At 38.2% G+C, this 17472-nt stretch overlaps 1 protein-coding gene across 3 annotated transcripts in view; it reads left to right on the forward strand.

Moving 5' to 3' along the window:
- The first annotated feature begins 204 nt into the window (after nucleotides 1–204).
- LOC104920803 (nck-associated protein 5) overlaps nucleotides 205–17472 on the forward strand; it is a 68665-nt gene continuing 51397 nt past the window's right edge. For 2 of the 3 annotated variants that reach the window (XM_027285903.1, XM_027285905.1), the window contains exon 1: nucleotides 205–1172. In XM_027285903.1, coding sequence (XP_027141704.1) covers nucleotides 1090–1172 — 83 coding nt within the window. In that variant the 5' untranslated portion in view covers nucleotides 205–1089. Of the gene's footprint in view, nucleotides 1173–12933; nucleotides 13070–17472 lie in introns of all 3 variants that reach the window. The other variant, XM_019270987.2, reaches the window with a different exon arrangement.

A 17472-nucleotide genomic window follows, 5' to 3' on the forward strand; every position in this document is an offset into this window, starting at 1 on the left:
TTTGATATGACTTAGCCTGACAGCGCACCATCCGCGATGCGACTGTGTGTGTCACAGCACAGAAATAGAGGAGCTTATTTCTTTACATCAGTCTCCAGCTTTCTATAAATATTCCAAAGCTCTCTGTTCTCTCTCTTCCTCTCTTACTTGCTGCTTTCTCTGTTCTCCCCCCTCCCTTCCTCCCTCTCCTTGTTTGTCCATTTTTTTCCCTTCACACTCACACATCTCCCCTTCCACTCTGCTCCTGTTATATAGTGTAGAGAAATGTGTCTCTTATATTATTTTATTGGCATTATATCCCCTCCCCTTCTGACAGTCCTGCTCATCACATCCTCCTTGATTTGTTTACTGTACTACCACACAATTTTTCCACTAATCATTCACAGTCCAACAGCTGTTAATCTCATCTATGACCGTTCAGACGTTTGACTAAAAAAACAGAAGAAAGGAGGCCAAGCAGATTTGATCTAAAGCAACTGCCAGTTAGATGCTGCTGTGCAGTGCCATCCTCCCTAACCTATCAGTGTGGGAAGTAAGCGTGCCACCTATGAAGTCAGCAGTCCCCAACCCCCACCCTAAACACATGTTCAACATCCTCTGGGCACAGGCTGAGCAGAGCACTGAGACACAGCTGAGAATTAGAGAGGGAGAGAGAGAGAGAGAGAGAGAGAGAGAGAGAGAGCAGTGAAGTGGAAATATGGGTGAGCATCAGAGAAAGACAGAAATAGAGCGATAAAGCGGAGTGAATTAGGCAGAGGGAGGAGGAGGAGAAACACAGTCTTTCAGTGAGGTGGTGATGCTCGGTGCAGACATTGTTCTGTTGTCGTCTCTGCTTTCTGTTAGCTCTCGTCGTGTGTGGATGTGTGGATTTGCTGCTCTCCTGAGTCTCGGTGGAATTCATTGCATTTTGATCCAAAAACAGCTGCAGATGGAGGATGCGACTGTGGCTGGATGCTAGGATCCATGTGGGCCTGTGACGTCTGCACACCTTCTTCACCCATAAGGATGACTCCAGCGGCGGTACTGACCCAGATTGTGGAGTCCTGGCTCTTCTCTTTGGGTGGTCTGTGAATGTGATGTGGATGAGGCATGCTTCACACCTCGGCAGAGACCACTCAGCCCGCTGCCTCTGCTGACATCTGTCTCCGTGGATACACGCAGCAACTGGCAGGGTAAGGATGAGCTGCTCTGACCTGTACACTCAGGGTGGATGGATTTGATGTGCGCACGTGACTGTGTGTTGTATGAATACATTACAAATCATGTAGATCTCATTTCTCTTCCTCACACATGCTCCTCACATAAATATAGAAATATATTTGGATTTCCCTCCCTCCTTCAAACAGCACCATAGTGTGGCTGTGGTGATGAAATGTGAATGCATGCACTATGCAGAATAGCTCCATGTATAATGTATGACCTAGGAGATATCATGGTCAGCAACAAGTAACTGCATTTCCCCCAAAGTGCAAAGGAAAGTAGGCGAGATGAGACGTGAATAAAACATTTATTAAAGTCCTTCTAGTTCCTGAAAGCATTTAGCCTTATTCTGCTTGGAGGAAAAAATGGACATGAGGAAATATCTTCATTTAAAACTGATTTTATTAAGCTGGATTCCATCTGAATGAGTCTAATAAAGACTAATTAGTCAGTCCCTCCTCAGTCTGGTCAGTACAGTTCAGCTCAGGTCAGTTCACTGTACTTCAGCGGTTCTTCTGTCATCGAAGCAGCGAAGAGTTCATGCACCTCACCCCCCAATTTTTAAAATCATTAACAATAATTGGGGAAGCGAATAATAACAAATCCAAGATGAATTCTCTCACATAAATCAGATTCATTCAGCTCTGTTTCACTGAATTTTTCCCCCCTTGTCACCTGCTACCTGCAGTGGATTTGAGAACCTCAGAAGAACCTAGAGTTAATACATGTCGCAGATCGGACACAAAAGAAGTGGGGGGTCATTTGATCCGAGTTCAAACACTTTGCCCAGAGGTTACACAGAGGTCAATATGTTCACAAAGAACAAAACCTTTCATTTAGTAGTGAGGGCATACGATGGTGACCTCCATGCTTCTCTTGTAAAGCTGTTGAAGGTAAGCCCGCTTTATATGTCTAGCTCATCAGCATTTTGCTGTCTTTGCTGACTCACTTGTTCACACAGGGTCAGGTTATACTATAAAGAGCTAGTTTATATGACGTGTTGTCCAACCTTGTGTTTATAGTGGTTTGAAACTGCTACATTCAAATGTGCAGCAAAAAGACGATTCCATATCGAAAAACACTGCTTATTTTCAGACGGTCTCTGTTGGAAGACATTCATAGTGTTGCACTTGGTTCTTCATATGAAAAGTGACAAAAACAGCTTTGTCAAGAATGAAAGTTAAAACTCTGACTAATACCTGTGCACAGCTGGAATCACTATGTGAGGTAGGGGTGAATGTCAGATTGTTGGTTTTGGACAGTCTGATATGGAAAAGGTATGGAGGTACAGTAGGTTTTCAAAGATATTCTTGGATCTGACAACCAGTTCTCAAGAAACATACTGGCAGCTTTGAACTTGTACAAATAGGTTGGTTAGTCAGCTCACATGTTTGATACCTTTGAGACCTTAATCGTGTCACACATAGACTTCTCTTCAGTTTGTTGATTTAATATACTTTACCATACTTTAGCTTTTCTGTAGGTTTGCATTTCTTCTTAAAGCAACATTGCATAGAAATTGGTAGCTTTGCAGTTTAGCACCCTCAGTTTCAGCACAAAGTTACATAGTGCAGAAACAGAGTCTTGGTTCAGAAAGGGCTCATGCCAGACAAAAAACATTGCAGATACTCACATCTGATGAAAAGACATAACTGTACATGTATGTGCATGTTAAGTCACTGAATATTGTGGTCCAAATATTACCATCAATAATTCAAATGTTTGCCATCTTACTGATGGTACCACCAGTGTCACTTATGTCTTACCCCAAGTGTTAAGGATTGCTTCAGATTTGTCACTTGTGTGCTTTTAAAATATGTCTTCCCTTGTCATCTAACAGATCCTCCTGTAGAAACAAAAAACTAGGTAGTCAGTCATTATGATGTAGTGCTAATGACAGTAGTTTGATTATTAGACTGTCTGTGACTGTCATCCAGGTCATTGTTCTTTGAGAGGAATTAAATCTGGCTCATGATATCCTGGTATGTAAGGGGATAAGATCATTTAGAGCAGTCAACTTTTAATTAGCTTACTTAACTGAAGAAGTAGGATAATTATCTCAACACATAGAGGAACACTTAATCCTTTAGATTATTACAAACAAAAGTAACCAAATTAAGAGATACCTGATTTTCACTAGACTAGACTAAAAGATGCAATCTGGAAAGTACCTAAACCTGTCAGATGAATGTAGAGAAGTAAAGAGTTTTAAAAAGATAAGTACAAAGCTGAAATGGCTCAACAGGGAGCTGAGGTAAATGTGGCCGCTGTGAATTACTGCGAATAAAAGTGAACAGCCTGGCCTCCTGTCCCTCATGGCAAACGGGAGCTGACCTGTCACGTTATTGCAGTTGCTTTACTGACAGACAGTTTGAAAAATAAGGCTTTATTAATCCTCATATTCCTCCCTCTGATACTACTGTAAGCTGTAATTATTCCATCCTTCCCACTTACCTCCTCAACATACCATGACTCTTAGGAGTCGATTGCCTCATTCAAGGGGACAAGACATACGAAATGTATTATTGCAGCAACATGGCTGACCTGACCCTGATGTAGAAAAGGCCTTTAAATACGAGTGGATGTAAAGTAGCTCAGGGCTAATGGGATAGCCATTGTCTATTGCTGCATCTATTCCCATGTTTGGTGCATTGAAGCAGATAGTCTAATGCATTCGATTGGGAGACTCGAAGATGGCATTGTGTAGCTGCATAAAAGGGGTCAGTGGTAGCCTAAAGGTCTTGACATGGAGGGCTAATGCTGCCATCTCCATACTGGTCAGGAAAACATTGGTAATAAGTGAGCAATGCACTCTTTCAGAAGCCACAACAGTAATCAATATTTTGGAAAATGAACACATAATCAAATTATTCAGGGAACACTAGTTCCCAAGGATTATTATAGATTTATTAGCCTCTTTTAGCAATTTTTTTTGGTATTACGACGTATGATCTAAGCCTCTCCTATGAACCTCCTTGGGCAACAAAAATGTTCAGATAAACTCATTGTATGCTACCCACATTACACCAAATGGCAGACAAACTTAGCAACTAGGTTGTGAAGAAAGTATAGGTCCAATAGATAGATAGATAAGTATAGATAGATAGACCGGAGCTGAACGGATTGCTCTTGGACTTACTTTGGTTGGGTGGCCAGAAGTACATAAATAGTCAACTAAAAAACCAGCATTAAATTTAGACAGTTTAGTGTTTTACGGATATTTGTCAGAACATAGGACAATCTCAGACAAACCAGGATGTTTGGTATTTGATTGGTAACATCAGTGATGCATTCATGATGAAATTGTTCCAAACCCTTTTCTAGCATGTAGGGCAGCCTATATGGCACTGTGTCTCGGGCACCCTAAGGGTATCCTAGAGGGTTTTCTTGAACATTGGGTCACAGTAGAGAGAACTTTATCATATTTTATCTACCATAGGGGCATCCAATATGGCACTTTTGCATTTTTTTCTGTCCTGAGTTTAGCAGTGTGCTGTCAAACTCTCCTACTGAAAACAGTAATTGGTTTGTCAGGTTACAGTTATACAGTGGACACTGCCAATGGCATCTGACCGCAATCAACTGATCAGCTGAAGGAGCAGGCGTTTGTTATAGTTTGAACATGCTAACAGATATCATTACATTTACATTTAGTCATTTAGCATTGAGACGCTTTTATCCAAAGCGACTTACAAAAAAGGGAAACAATCATGGTAAAGTGCGACTAAAACATGTTAGTGCAGCAAAAAGTACTATGACAGTACTAGAGAGATAGATATAGCATGGTTAGCATGTCAAGTTTTGGTAGTGCTAGCAGAGGAGGTAATCTCTGAAGAGCTGAGTCTTCAGGAGTTTTTTAAAGGTAGAGAGGGACGCCCCTGCTCTGGTAGAAACTGGTAGTGCATTCCACCAATGGGGAACAACGGATAAGAAATTGCCTTGAGTAAACGTTTTAGTTAGTAATAACTTTGCTTTTCCTAAATGTTTGTTGAAAAAAACATCCATTGTCTATTGTCATTGACTATACAGCCTGATTGACACTAGCCAGACATACCAGCCTACAGTGTTATTTCTAACATGTCAGCAAAAGGTTCCCCATTTACACATCCATTAACGGTTAGAAGATAAATGTAAGTCCAATATTCCTTCTCCTTTTAGTTCTGTTTGGTTTTAGATTTCAAACTCCTGAACAAATATCTGACTCTTTAGCTGCTAAATGCTCCACAAGCTAGTCGCTTACTCTGCCAGTTGGCACTGTGAACAAAGTGTTCAATAATGGGTTTCTGACTCTGAGAGTTTTGTTGGCTGCAAATGGCGGCCTGTTTGATGTGAATAACTTAGACTGAACAATTCAGTATATCTGAGGTCAAAATTCTATTAACTTTATGGTCACCAAAAATCTGGATGAAATGTATAATTTGGCTATGCAGGAAGTTGAATTAAAAGACTTCGAAGGGGTATTGTTTAACGCCCCATGTACAAAGGCTCAGTCCAGCCCAGGGTTCAAATCCGACCTGTTCCTCTTTCTGCATGTCATTCCCCATCTCTCTCCCCACATTCCTGTTACTCTTCAGCTGTCTCTATCAAATAAAGCTAAAAAAAAAAAAAGAGAGACTTTAAAGATGGCACAAAAATATTATCTGATGATAAATTTACCCAAAAACTTTCAATATTGACCTCCTCTATCATAATATGGGTTTAAAGTGTTCAACATAACGGAGGTGGGAAAAAGCGTGTTTTTCTTAGCTGACTCATTCTCCAAATAAATACAAGTTAAATCTGTAATAAATAGCTTTTCATCAAAGATTGAATTTCCATAAAAATTTGTTGCTGAACCAGATTAAAGACGAAGAATGACAGAATGGTACCAGCAGAGTTGAAATCTTTGCAACATCAAGGATGCATAAAAAAGTAGCTTTGTGCTAAAAATATCCCAACCAAGGACTATTTATGGAATCAAAGGAGGAAGGGATGCATAAAATTTCCATGTTTGTTAAAAGCACCAATTTAAAACATTACTGGTTTCTCACAGTGTGAGTATTCTTGGCTTTTAGATGTGGCAGATGTTTTTTCAGTATATATATACGTTTTTGTTGCACATGCTCTTTTGTACTGAACCTTTCCTTTTAGCCATGTTAATGGAACGACTCTTGGGGTTGGTCCATCACTTTGGTCCAGACTAAAATGTCTACTATTAGATGGATTGCCAAGAAATTTTATACAGACATTCATGGTCCTCAGAGGATGAATCCTATTAACCTTTGTGATCTTTTGACTTTTTCCTCTATGATGAGGTTGGCATTTGGAAAATAAAATATAGTTAAATATCTCTGCAACTCTTGATTGCAGTTCCTTACAGGACCAATTCTAATGGCCAGATCCCAATGGGCATGTCTGCTGCCGGAGCTGATCGTACATGTTCTAGACAATAATTGTGATTTCTGCATAAGAGCGGTGGCATGTTTCAGAAGCGCCACTCCACTCTGCTCCGTGGAGGGATTCATAGGTGTTTTTGGACGTTGCGACAGGCCATGTCACTCTGCACAGAACAGATCAACCAGGCCGGAAGTCAAACACAGAAACATCATAGAGAATCTGGTCAAAGAGAAACTGAAATGCTCCTGGTGAGGCATGAAGCAGTGTGGAGAACAAAACAGTGTCACAGCCATGACATCACAGAGCAGTGCACAGGAGGATTCAGGTGCAATGGTCTGGACCAAATGTTCACTTATTCAGTGCTTTATAGATTGGCATCAACTTTTGTTCAGACTTTCATACTTTTCATACCCATTGAAACATTTCCAACAGTCCATGATCATAAAAAAAGGAAAAACTGACTATTTACAAAGTAAGTATCTATTCAGATTGTAGTAGCATACTGTAGCCTACATAGAGGAATATATAAACTAAACACTACAGAAAAAAACATTAAAGGTTCAAGAAAGAAAATAGGTTTCATATCCACACAACATTAGCTATGAAAGTAGAGGATAAAAACTATACGTAGTTTAATGCACACAGTTGTTGTTTGTTGTTTTCAAGTGTGAAAGTACCTACAGTTCCCATTTAAAGCTTTATTTCCTGGACTACTCATTCCCCTGTGTGAGCTGTACGGTACAGTTACAAGACTGACTCGCCAGTATATCAGCAGGATGTGATTTGAGGGTAGAAGTATGTATTCATTAAATACCCAGGGGGCAAAATCTCTGCATGCTCCTGTCCTAATTCATTCCAACATCAATGCCAGAGGCTGGACTGCTGCCTTGATTATATCAATTTACCCTCCCACCCACCCAAAAGGAAGACATGTAATTACACTATTTACACTGGAGTGCTTTCCTCTCTGAAAGGTCCCCAAGTATACACATGCTCACTTTGTTTTTCTTCTGCATTGGAGTCATTGTGATTGAAAGGGGACATTAAGATGTGTAAGGCCTGTAATAAACCTAATGTCAGAATAATGGGCAGTAATCAGCTTGCAAAATGTAGCACAGATCATTCAGATCAGTTTATTTCAACTGTAGACAACATCACTAAACATCTATGAAGCTATAGGCTAAGTAGCTTTACTGGTAAAGTGAAGTATTACATTTAGGGAGGACATTTTAACCTGTGATTTATTGCAAGTTTTCCCTCTCTTTATGACTTAATAATTTAGGATGTCTAAATATAGAAGAACCTGTTTTTAAAGGTGCCTAAGAGAGCTCAAAGCACAGCTACATACAGAAAGAAAACACAAGCCAATTAAGACAAAATCTTCAGCACTTTGATGACACATACATTTAGAAATTTCTTTCTTACTGCAGACACATGAAATATGATCCAGTTTCACCAAAATCAGGGAAATAGTTGCTGGAGTGTGTCTTAGTGCCGTAAAGTGCATACTTCTCGTGGGTGATCATAGAAATACGTTATGTGTTTGTTCAGCCGTTACCAAAGTAACTACCTGGTTTTTCTGCTTTGTGTTCGGTGCTGATGAGAGCACACCTACCTTCTAATAATAATAATAATAAACATGTTTGATTTTATCAGAACATTAAGATGAGAAAAACACTGATATTTTCACAAAAACGACATGATAAAAAAGAAAATGTATGTACATTATAATGTGCATGAGTCCTTTAAGTTTTAAGATTGACTTGTTTAGTTTTTTACATTTATAATTGAGGTTTTTGTTAAACTGTGGTTTTCTGATCTGAATACTTTGTGTCACTGCCTACATCCTTGAAAAAGTAATTATTTCACTCCCTAGTTGTATGAATGAATGAAACTTACTACTGTTTGTTTGAGCAAAACTGACCTCTGTTGTTAAATAAGTACACTGGTGAGATCTTGTCCAAAGAACGGCCCGTCACTGTGTGTATTAAAAGAAGATGAAGTCTAAGAATGGGGACCCTTCAGTGTCATGGCTGCATTTACAGTAGCTCATTGTAGTTTTGTGTGCAGTGTAAATGTACTTGACATTCTCATACATCCTCAGGGACACATAGAAAAGGTTGATCTATAGAAACAACACCACCACGAGTTTATTTGAAAGGGTTCATTTATAAAAGTGTCACAGCAAAAAAAAAAAGAAAAAAAAAGAAAGAGCAGTTGTATTGTTTTGTTACAAAATACTGTGCAGCCAGTTTCTCATTTCAGATTTCACATTTATAAATCTAACCTAGAAAAATGCTTCTTTGCACAGAGCACCTTTAAAGCGATGTGATATTTTCATATTTTTAAAGGTGACTCTGCTGATTAAACCAGTACCTCAGTTTTGAGATGTAATCTACACCACAGGCAGGTGCATTCTCTCCTCTTTCTCTGTATCACTTTTCCACTGTGCCTTTAAGGAGAATAGACACACAGATGAGTCAGGTGATGCAAGGATGCTGAGGAAAATGAATGAAGAACTCCATCTACTGGCCAACTATTGAGAAACACATTCATGGTTTAAATGTTTTTAATTTCAAAGGAAGGATTCAAAACAAACAAATATGTGTTGAGGCCATCGCATGTAAACCGTGTATCTTTAAAGTATTTAGTTCAGGAGCAAATTTATACAAGACATTTGTAACGTGCAACTAAATTAAAACATTTCAGTTTAAGTTAAAGTTGAAAAGGAATTAAAACGTTTCTATGAGAGGAGACACATACAGCCAAAATACTTAAGCATCACTTTTTCATTAGGAAACTTTTAATACGTCAACAGTCATAAAAACATAAACATATTAGCATATTTGAATTAAACTAAAGCTCCCTGCGCTTTCTGAGGAAAATATTACAAACTCCCTTTAAGAAATGTGACACTTTAACAATTCCTTTCGTAATCGTAAAAACACATTACTCTATAAACACAAGATAAAGGACGTCATATGTCGACAGTCTTCTTGTTCATCTGGCATCAATATAATCCATGAAGATAAACTGTTATTGCATCCAAACTTTGGATTTTGTTGCCTAAGCAACTTAAGAACTACCAGCCTTTTCAGTGGGAGACGACTGTCGGAGCAAATCATCATTGACACATTACTAACATGCAACTAAATTCAGTGGAAGCACTTAAAAAGTTGAAATTACAATGTTTCCATGAGAGGAGCTACATATGACCAACATACTTTAGCATTACAATTTCATTAGGAATCTATTCAGTGTGCTGTTGAGGCTTTTTATGTTAGAACAATATGAAAAAAAAGACATATTAGGTAACTTAATTCACAGTCTGGTGGTGCAACTTCTGACATATACGCTCATTTCTGTTTTCATTCATTCGCTATTTTAAAACTAAATGAACAACAAGGCATTTTTAAACTTGTAATGTGAAGGTCAAAAGACTGTGTTGATGCCCATCTGTCTCACAGCCATCAAATCTGTCTGTTTAGACAAAGACAGCTTCAGTCCCACCTCTCCCTCCTCAGCTGATGATCGTCTCTCTTAATCAGAACAGCTAATCCAAAAGAACTATTCTGATATTTAAAATAACTCATAACTTAGACATCACATCAGCTAAATGAATTATTTAAATTGTGAAATAATTCAACACTGAGCCTTTAGACATAAGGGTGCACCCCATCAACATCACAACACAATGACTAGCACAACAGATAATATTCACAGACAGTATTTGCATGATTGTTACAGGAGTGTGCAGGCATATATTTCAGGTTTAGTGAGAGGTGTTTATTGCAGTAAGGGGAAAAAATCCTATTTTTATTTGTGGCAGGGACTATGGTCATCTCTGATAAATAACTAAGTACTGAAAAAAGTGTATAAATATCCTCTGTTACTGCTCTGTGATTTTATGATAAAGTTGTGTTGAGCGTTTTCAACCTTCTTAACTCTTCACCATTCAACTGGTTGAATGTGCTGCAAAACTCAAACTAAAGACACAGTGACCTAAAGTAGTCTTGTTGTCATGAAATTGTAGATGTTCAAGTTTCCATTTTTTCTGAGAAAATGTAGGACTTTTTGTTTTGCTTCACGGTTGAGTTTGACAGTTCGTTATTGATGCCACCACACATCTTTGTGGTGATGGCTGTTTTAATAACTTGTTTTCAGGGTTAAAAGTAAAGTTTTATTCTCTAAATCTATCCTACATCCTGACTATGGTAATGATATTCAAAGACCACTAGGTGGCAGTGCTGATTCAAAGTTCACGTCCTTACCAATTTGGCAATTTGGACTGTAAACACAATTTTTGGATTTTGAAATATCCACTAATTTTAGAATTACAGTCACTTTGTCCCAGCTTTGCATGTAAAGAAAGAAAAGAACTGAATTTATTTGAGCTGAAGTGTAGATCTGTTATTATTCACTGTTACTATTATTCACTGTGTTTCGTGGTCTGTGGGGTTGAAAGACAAACAAACAAGAAGCAAAATCAGATATAATTCTCTAAAAGAAAAAGATACAAAGTGTTTAATATTTTAAAAACTGATACATATTTATTTTTTATTTTGTCCCTGACATGAAGGATGAGTCAGTGATAATTTCCGGTAGTAAATTACTTTTGTTTCATTTTGCAGCAGACACTTTGCCATGTCTGACATCTTCAAACAAGCTCCCAGATCTGTGAGATTATTAAAATACATCCACTGACTATTAATTGAATGACTTTTTGTGATGAAACTGATGTCTCATCTTACAAAGCAGGGGGAGATGTGGACAGCTTGACTTGTGATGCGTTACTTGATTGAAAAATACATTTCAGAGTACTCCATTAATTGGATCAAGTTAATTGGAAATAGAAGCAGGTTTGACCTTCTGGACATAACTACGCATCTGTTTAAACTAAAAAACAAACAAATCTGCATTTTAAGTTTAGTTAAAATAAATATTTACAATGAGTCACTGTTGAGGAAATGTCGTCTGATCAAAGACGTTATATAGATTTCATTAAGATCTTTTACTTAAAAGTGCAGAAGTATAATCAGGAAAATGCATTCAAAGCAGTTGAGTCAATTATGACTCATGCATTAATGTAAATGTAAGAGTAGTTGGTTGAGGTGAGGCAATTTTTTGACAGTAACTAATGATCCTTTATTTTATTAATTGACTGATTGTTTGGTTTATAAAAGAAATAAAAAATTAAAAAACAGAGCCCAAAGTGACACAAGGGTTTTTTTTGTTCAACCAGCAGTCTGAACCTCCACAACCTCCACAGCAAAGCAGCAGACACTTATGAAGCCTGGGCCATTAAATGTTTTTGAAACAGTTGCTAATTAACCTTCTGTTGACTAGTCATTACACTGTTGAGAAGTTGGATTTATGAAATCAAACATTTATAACCTGATCGTGAAGACCATTAATAACATGTTTTAAATCACCTTGATGCTACACTGACTTGTGATCAGTTGAAAGGTGTCTGAAAGGTGTAACTTTGTGTCCCTGGGTACAATCACCCATGAGAAGTACATAACGCTTTACAGCACAAACCACTAACTATGTCACTGATTTTGGTGAAACTGGATAATTTTTATGGAGAAAATGACAAAGTTTCTTGTTAGATAGTGAAGTAAACTGCTGCAAACGTTAGCGGCTGTTATCTAATCTCATTCAATCAGTTTGTTAGCTGGGCTGCTGGACTGTGAGCTCAGAACACCGGGGGAGTGTTAGATTAAATATATATAATGTGTTTATCTCACTTTGTTGTTCTTGTTTTCAGCTTCATATAAAATATTCCTCTCAAACTTCCAACCTCCTTGTATGTGAACTCAGCCTATAAGGCTGATTGTGATCCGATATTAACACCGTCAGGTTTATCAGGGCCATTTGGTGCAGCTGACAGTTATTACTTTCTCAGCTTCATTCAGTTGAGGAATATTCAGACAGCTAAACACCCAAAGGACAAACCATGAGGTCATTACATTATTAACACCTGATTTTCTGCTACAATAACAGTATGACATGAGCATCCGTGATTTTTATATTTTTATATTTGCAGGTATTTGGTTGCAAATTTACAGTTTACACCAAGGTCCTTCTTAAATGTCATGTGTAGGGAGTTTGTCTAACTCACAGCCTGTCAGCTGTAGGGAAAACACGAGTGTCGACTCTAATTTAAAACTACAGTGTGTGAGGTTTAGAGAGGAGAGGCGGTACACTGGTCCTGATCATCTCTAAACTAAGTAAACTTTCTGCCAAACTCTCCTTTTATAGAAGGGAAAGTGAACAGATGTACTGTATCTTCAGTGGGATTATAATATGCAAGATTAACAACAAACAAACTGTGTTTACTCCTTTCCCCTGCAGTTACGCCACCAACACTGATCCATAATAATAATCCCCAGCTGGAGAACAAACAACATCTGGGCTTGGAGAGAAGGGAAAGGGCGAAGTTTCAGCAGGGTGGGCGGCAGATGGTGACACTGCAGCAGCACTTCTCCAGGTAGCACCTTCACCACACCAACAACCAGGATGAGCATCACTGAAAAAATACTCTACAGGAGACTGACCGATCTTTAAAGTCAAATACTAGTATCAACATTTAAGAGCTTAAAGGGAAACTCAATTGATTTAACACATCAAAGTCTGTTTACAGAGTCAGAGGAGTACTGCATATGTGAAAAAAAAGTTTGATAAAAGTTGTGGTGCCAGGGGGAGATGCACAAAGTTTGGTGAATTTGGTTGAGGCTGAGAATGAAAAAAATATGGGGGTGTGGAAAAGAAGTGAGGTTACCAGACCTCCTGTAGACACATCCTGTGTCTCATCTCTGCTTGAGGCTATAGGTTCAACCAAAACACACCAGAATCTCAGACTGGACTATGAGCGGTTGAGCTGCATTGTGGGTTGACAAGAAAGAAGAATGTGTGGACTAAAAAATATAATTCTGGTTCTGTTGTATCGATTTTTGAGACGGGGCTAGATGTGGCATGGAGGGTCCTTTCTGGAACACACAGAGATCACAATAAGGCAAATGAGCACAGAGTTGGCCATAGCCTTGTTACCACAAGGGAGACTGAAAGAACTGGTGGTGTCTTGGCGGTTTTATGCAGAGGAGGTTGATTGGCAGATGAAGCATTGGTAGTGAGATGTTTGGGCAGGTGAGAAAGAAACCAGAAGCCACAGAAGTGACACAAGGGGAGGTGAAAATGACAAGAAAAGCATAGAGCATTAGTTAGAATATTATTGAGATATTTACCAGTTTCTCCAAACAACATCACATAACCCCAATCTTCTCTCCACTGGTGTTTTAGAATTGATTTTACTGATTACCTTCAAGGCACGTCTGGGTCTACAGAGCAGAGATGTCGACCCCCTGTGAGCCATTTCTCAGCTTTAGATCCTCAAGTTGAGTCCTTCTGGTTGTTCCAAGGCTTAAATTTAAAGGTGACTGTGCTTTTTCCTTCAGGACCTCTCAACTTTGGAACATATTGCTTAATGAAAAAAGGCTCACAGAATCAGTGACTTCTTTTCAATCACTTTAAATCACATTTTTATATACTTGTTTTGATGTGTTTTTTTTAAAACAATTTATTTAACGACTTATTCTCTATTGTATCTGTCCTTATCTGTCATTCATTGTCTACCCTAGAGCAAGTCTCAGTTTTGTCTCTTGACTTTGCCTGGCCTCAGCGCCTGGCTCTCTGCTGCTGTCTCGTTGTTTTAGTTAAACTGATAGATTTCTTCTTGACAGCTGGTAGCTAGCAGCTAACTGCCTGCCTTGAATTTGACACAATTGATCTGAGCTTTCGGCAACCTACACAAACTGTATATGTCATATTATCGCAAGTTTACTTAAAACTGCATATATTGCTTTTTATTTTGGTCATTTGGCTGCAATGCAACAAGCTGAAACGAACACTAGCATATCATTATGTTATGGCAAACATGTCAGCAACATTAGTGCAAGATTATCATTAATTTCTCCACCAATTCCTGAGAAAAATCTCTTGCTGTTTAGCTGATAAGTGCTTCACTATGTTGCTCTATGTTAGGCCAAAAATCGTCCTAGAGCTGAAGGTATGCAGCGTCTCTCTGGATTCATCACTACTATAGAAACCTCTTTCACATTTCACATCGTCATTTGATCCATCTATATAAAGAAAATATAACTAGTGCAACTTTAAATTGTCCCACAGAGTTATAGGTCAGCTAAGAAAAGCAGAAAAAAATAGTTTGAGCAAGTTAAATGAGCTGATTTAGTGACTACTTCATCAGTTTGTTTTTATTATTATTTGATGGATATCTCCATGTAAACTTTTCTTGACCTTGTTCTAGATTTAGCAGTTTTTGTGCACAACCATGTCTCCGGTAGACTTGCATGATAGTGATGGCGTAATGTTGTGCAGGAGCTCATTTCAGTATTGTCATTTCAGATAAAATTAAATTTATGAGTGTTGCTTTTCCTGTGGGGTACAATTTTTCAAAAAGTTTCCCCTCCATCACAGTAGTTTATGTTTTAGATTAAAAGCCAGTGGCCACAACTCAATGACAAACAAAAGTGAGCTACAAACATAATGCATAGCACACATCCATCAAAGGCACACAACACCAAATGTGATGAACTGCTGAGCTTTTGTGGTGCCATCTAACACTTTCATTAACTTGAGAGCCCACTGCATGTCGAGATTGTCTTAGAAAGAAAAATCTCCTCAGTCTTATTAAAGTACCCAACACTAAACTTGCTATGAAGCGTTAAGCTTCTGCAGTGAGAGGCTACCACTGTGTCCCCATTTATTGATCTTCCCTCCAAGCATGCGGTAAAGGTAAATAATAACCAAACATTATGTCCAGCTAACTGTTGACGGCCCCTCATGATACAGGTTCAATCCCATCTGCATAATATGCTTATCGAGGTGTGAGATTAGGCCCCAGATGATTTGTGACTGTAAATTAAGTCACCCCTGCAGAAGATATGTGAGCAATATGCACAATATTTAGAATTTTCTTTTTTAGCAGCACAGGGTGTGAGGTGCAGTGGTACAACCTATGGTTTGAAAATATCCTAAAACTTTATGCTTTCATAGAATTGGTAAATTGTTTTAGCTAAATTGCATGTTTTAGTTAAATCACAGCATTCTCTTGCTGGTCCATTTAATCTTGTTACACGCAGTGTCTCATCCAAAGCAGCCTTTGGCAAGCTTTAGGCAAAACTGTCAGTTTTCTGATAAAATGCTAATTTCCTGATGTGAGCCTCCAAAGATGCTAAAGAGGTGCCTGTTGAGTCTATTTTATTTACAGAATAACTTAATCACAAAAAACTGGATGACTTCCAAGTTTTTAGATAATTTCCACATGAGAAGTAGATTTAATTTGATACTAATCAATGACTCCTTTTTAAATAAACACTGAATCATCTCAGAGTAATTTGGTGCTGCACAATTTGAGATGCTATTTATCTTTTTAAAAATGGTACATCAAATTAGTTAAATAATTAGTTAAATAATTACTGAAGTATAATGAGAAAATCATATACATAATTTAGTCTTTAAGTAGTTAAATTTAAAGGACCTTTTTTGGAAAAACACAGCCCAAGTCTGGTTGTAGCAGCGGTCATATTTTATGACAGTCCTGGAAGATTATGAGTTTAACAGTCTGATGGCCTGATAGTAAAAACAGTTGAGAGAGTGAATGAGAGCAAAATAAAAAGTTGATTGCTGATTGTTTCACAGCAGTTACATTCAGCACAAATAGACACACCACTGTCATTCACACCAGACCTCACGTGACTTTAACAACAATGAGCAGTAACGAACCAAGTGAAACAATTCCTGGGTCGAACCATTGAACGGTTAAATACCCGGATCTTTTGAATGAGAGTTGAAACGTGTTCATGGATTTGGACTAGTGTAGTTTCAATGACTGTAATCATGGATGTTCTTTCAATATGTCGTACAATTATAGATGGATTATACATGCACTGTCAAACCAAACTCATTCAGTGGTTTGAAGTAGCTGCTGTGGGATCGAATGGTGGTTGAAAGACTGTATATGATGAATAGTAGTGTTTATCTGTTAGGATTTCATATTTAAATATGCCTTAATGTGTCGGTATGCTGTAAATTAACAGGGATGAAAACCCTTGAGGAGAGCAACAGTAAGGCACTTCCCCTTAGAGCTTGGCTCAGTTTCCACTGAAGTGGGGAAAAGGGGTCACGTTTCCAGTTAAAGGGGGAACTAGGCCATTCATTCATACATTGTTGTGCATGATGAGGGTTTGAAAAGTGTAGCCGGTGGCGAAATGTCACGGAGCAGCAGAAACCCCCTACGGTAAGAAAGAAGGGGTCATTTCCATTTAAAACAAATATCTATATGTAGTCACTGAAGCAATGTCATATACATACTGTCCACACATGCATGACTGCACATGTGTGTCTATATATTTATAGAGTGTATATATGTGCTCCAGCCCCACTGTGACCATGATGTGGATAAGCGGTTACAGATAATGGATGGATGGCTATGTAAACTGTGTATGTTGAGCACAATATGGGGTTTCATAACATGTTAGAGAGAGGTATATCTTCATCTAAAGGAAAATCATTGTTATCAAAATAATACTTTACTCAAGCAGTTATTGTCTTATTTGAAGATGACTAAGGGAAAACCAAACTCAATAAAATAAATCTTTAATACATACTGAGTTTCGACTTTCTCGTTTTAAAAAGACTCCATCAATTCAACATATGAAGGTCAGTTTATTAGTCATAGGCAGTTCAACTCAGCCTCAGTTTTAATCGGTCTCTTGTGAGTTATAACAACGTGGGCAACACCACAATGCAACATCTTTCCAAATAATGTTTAGTACTAGTTGAGAGTTAGCAGAGCAAAAACGTTGGTGTTCATTC

The sequence above is a fragment of the Larimichthys crocea genome, chromosome I (genome assembly GCF_000972845.2).
Source record: "Larimichthys crocea isolate SSNF chromosome I, L_crocea_2.0, whole genome shotgun sequence".
In the NCBI taxonomy this organism is placed as follows: domain Eukaryota; kingdom Metazoa; phylum Chordata; class Actinopteri; family Sciaenidae; genus Larimichthys; species Larimichthys crocea.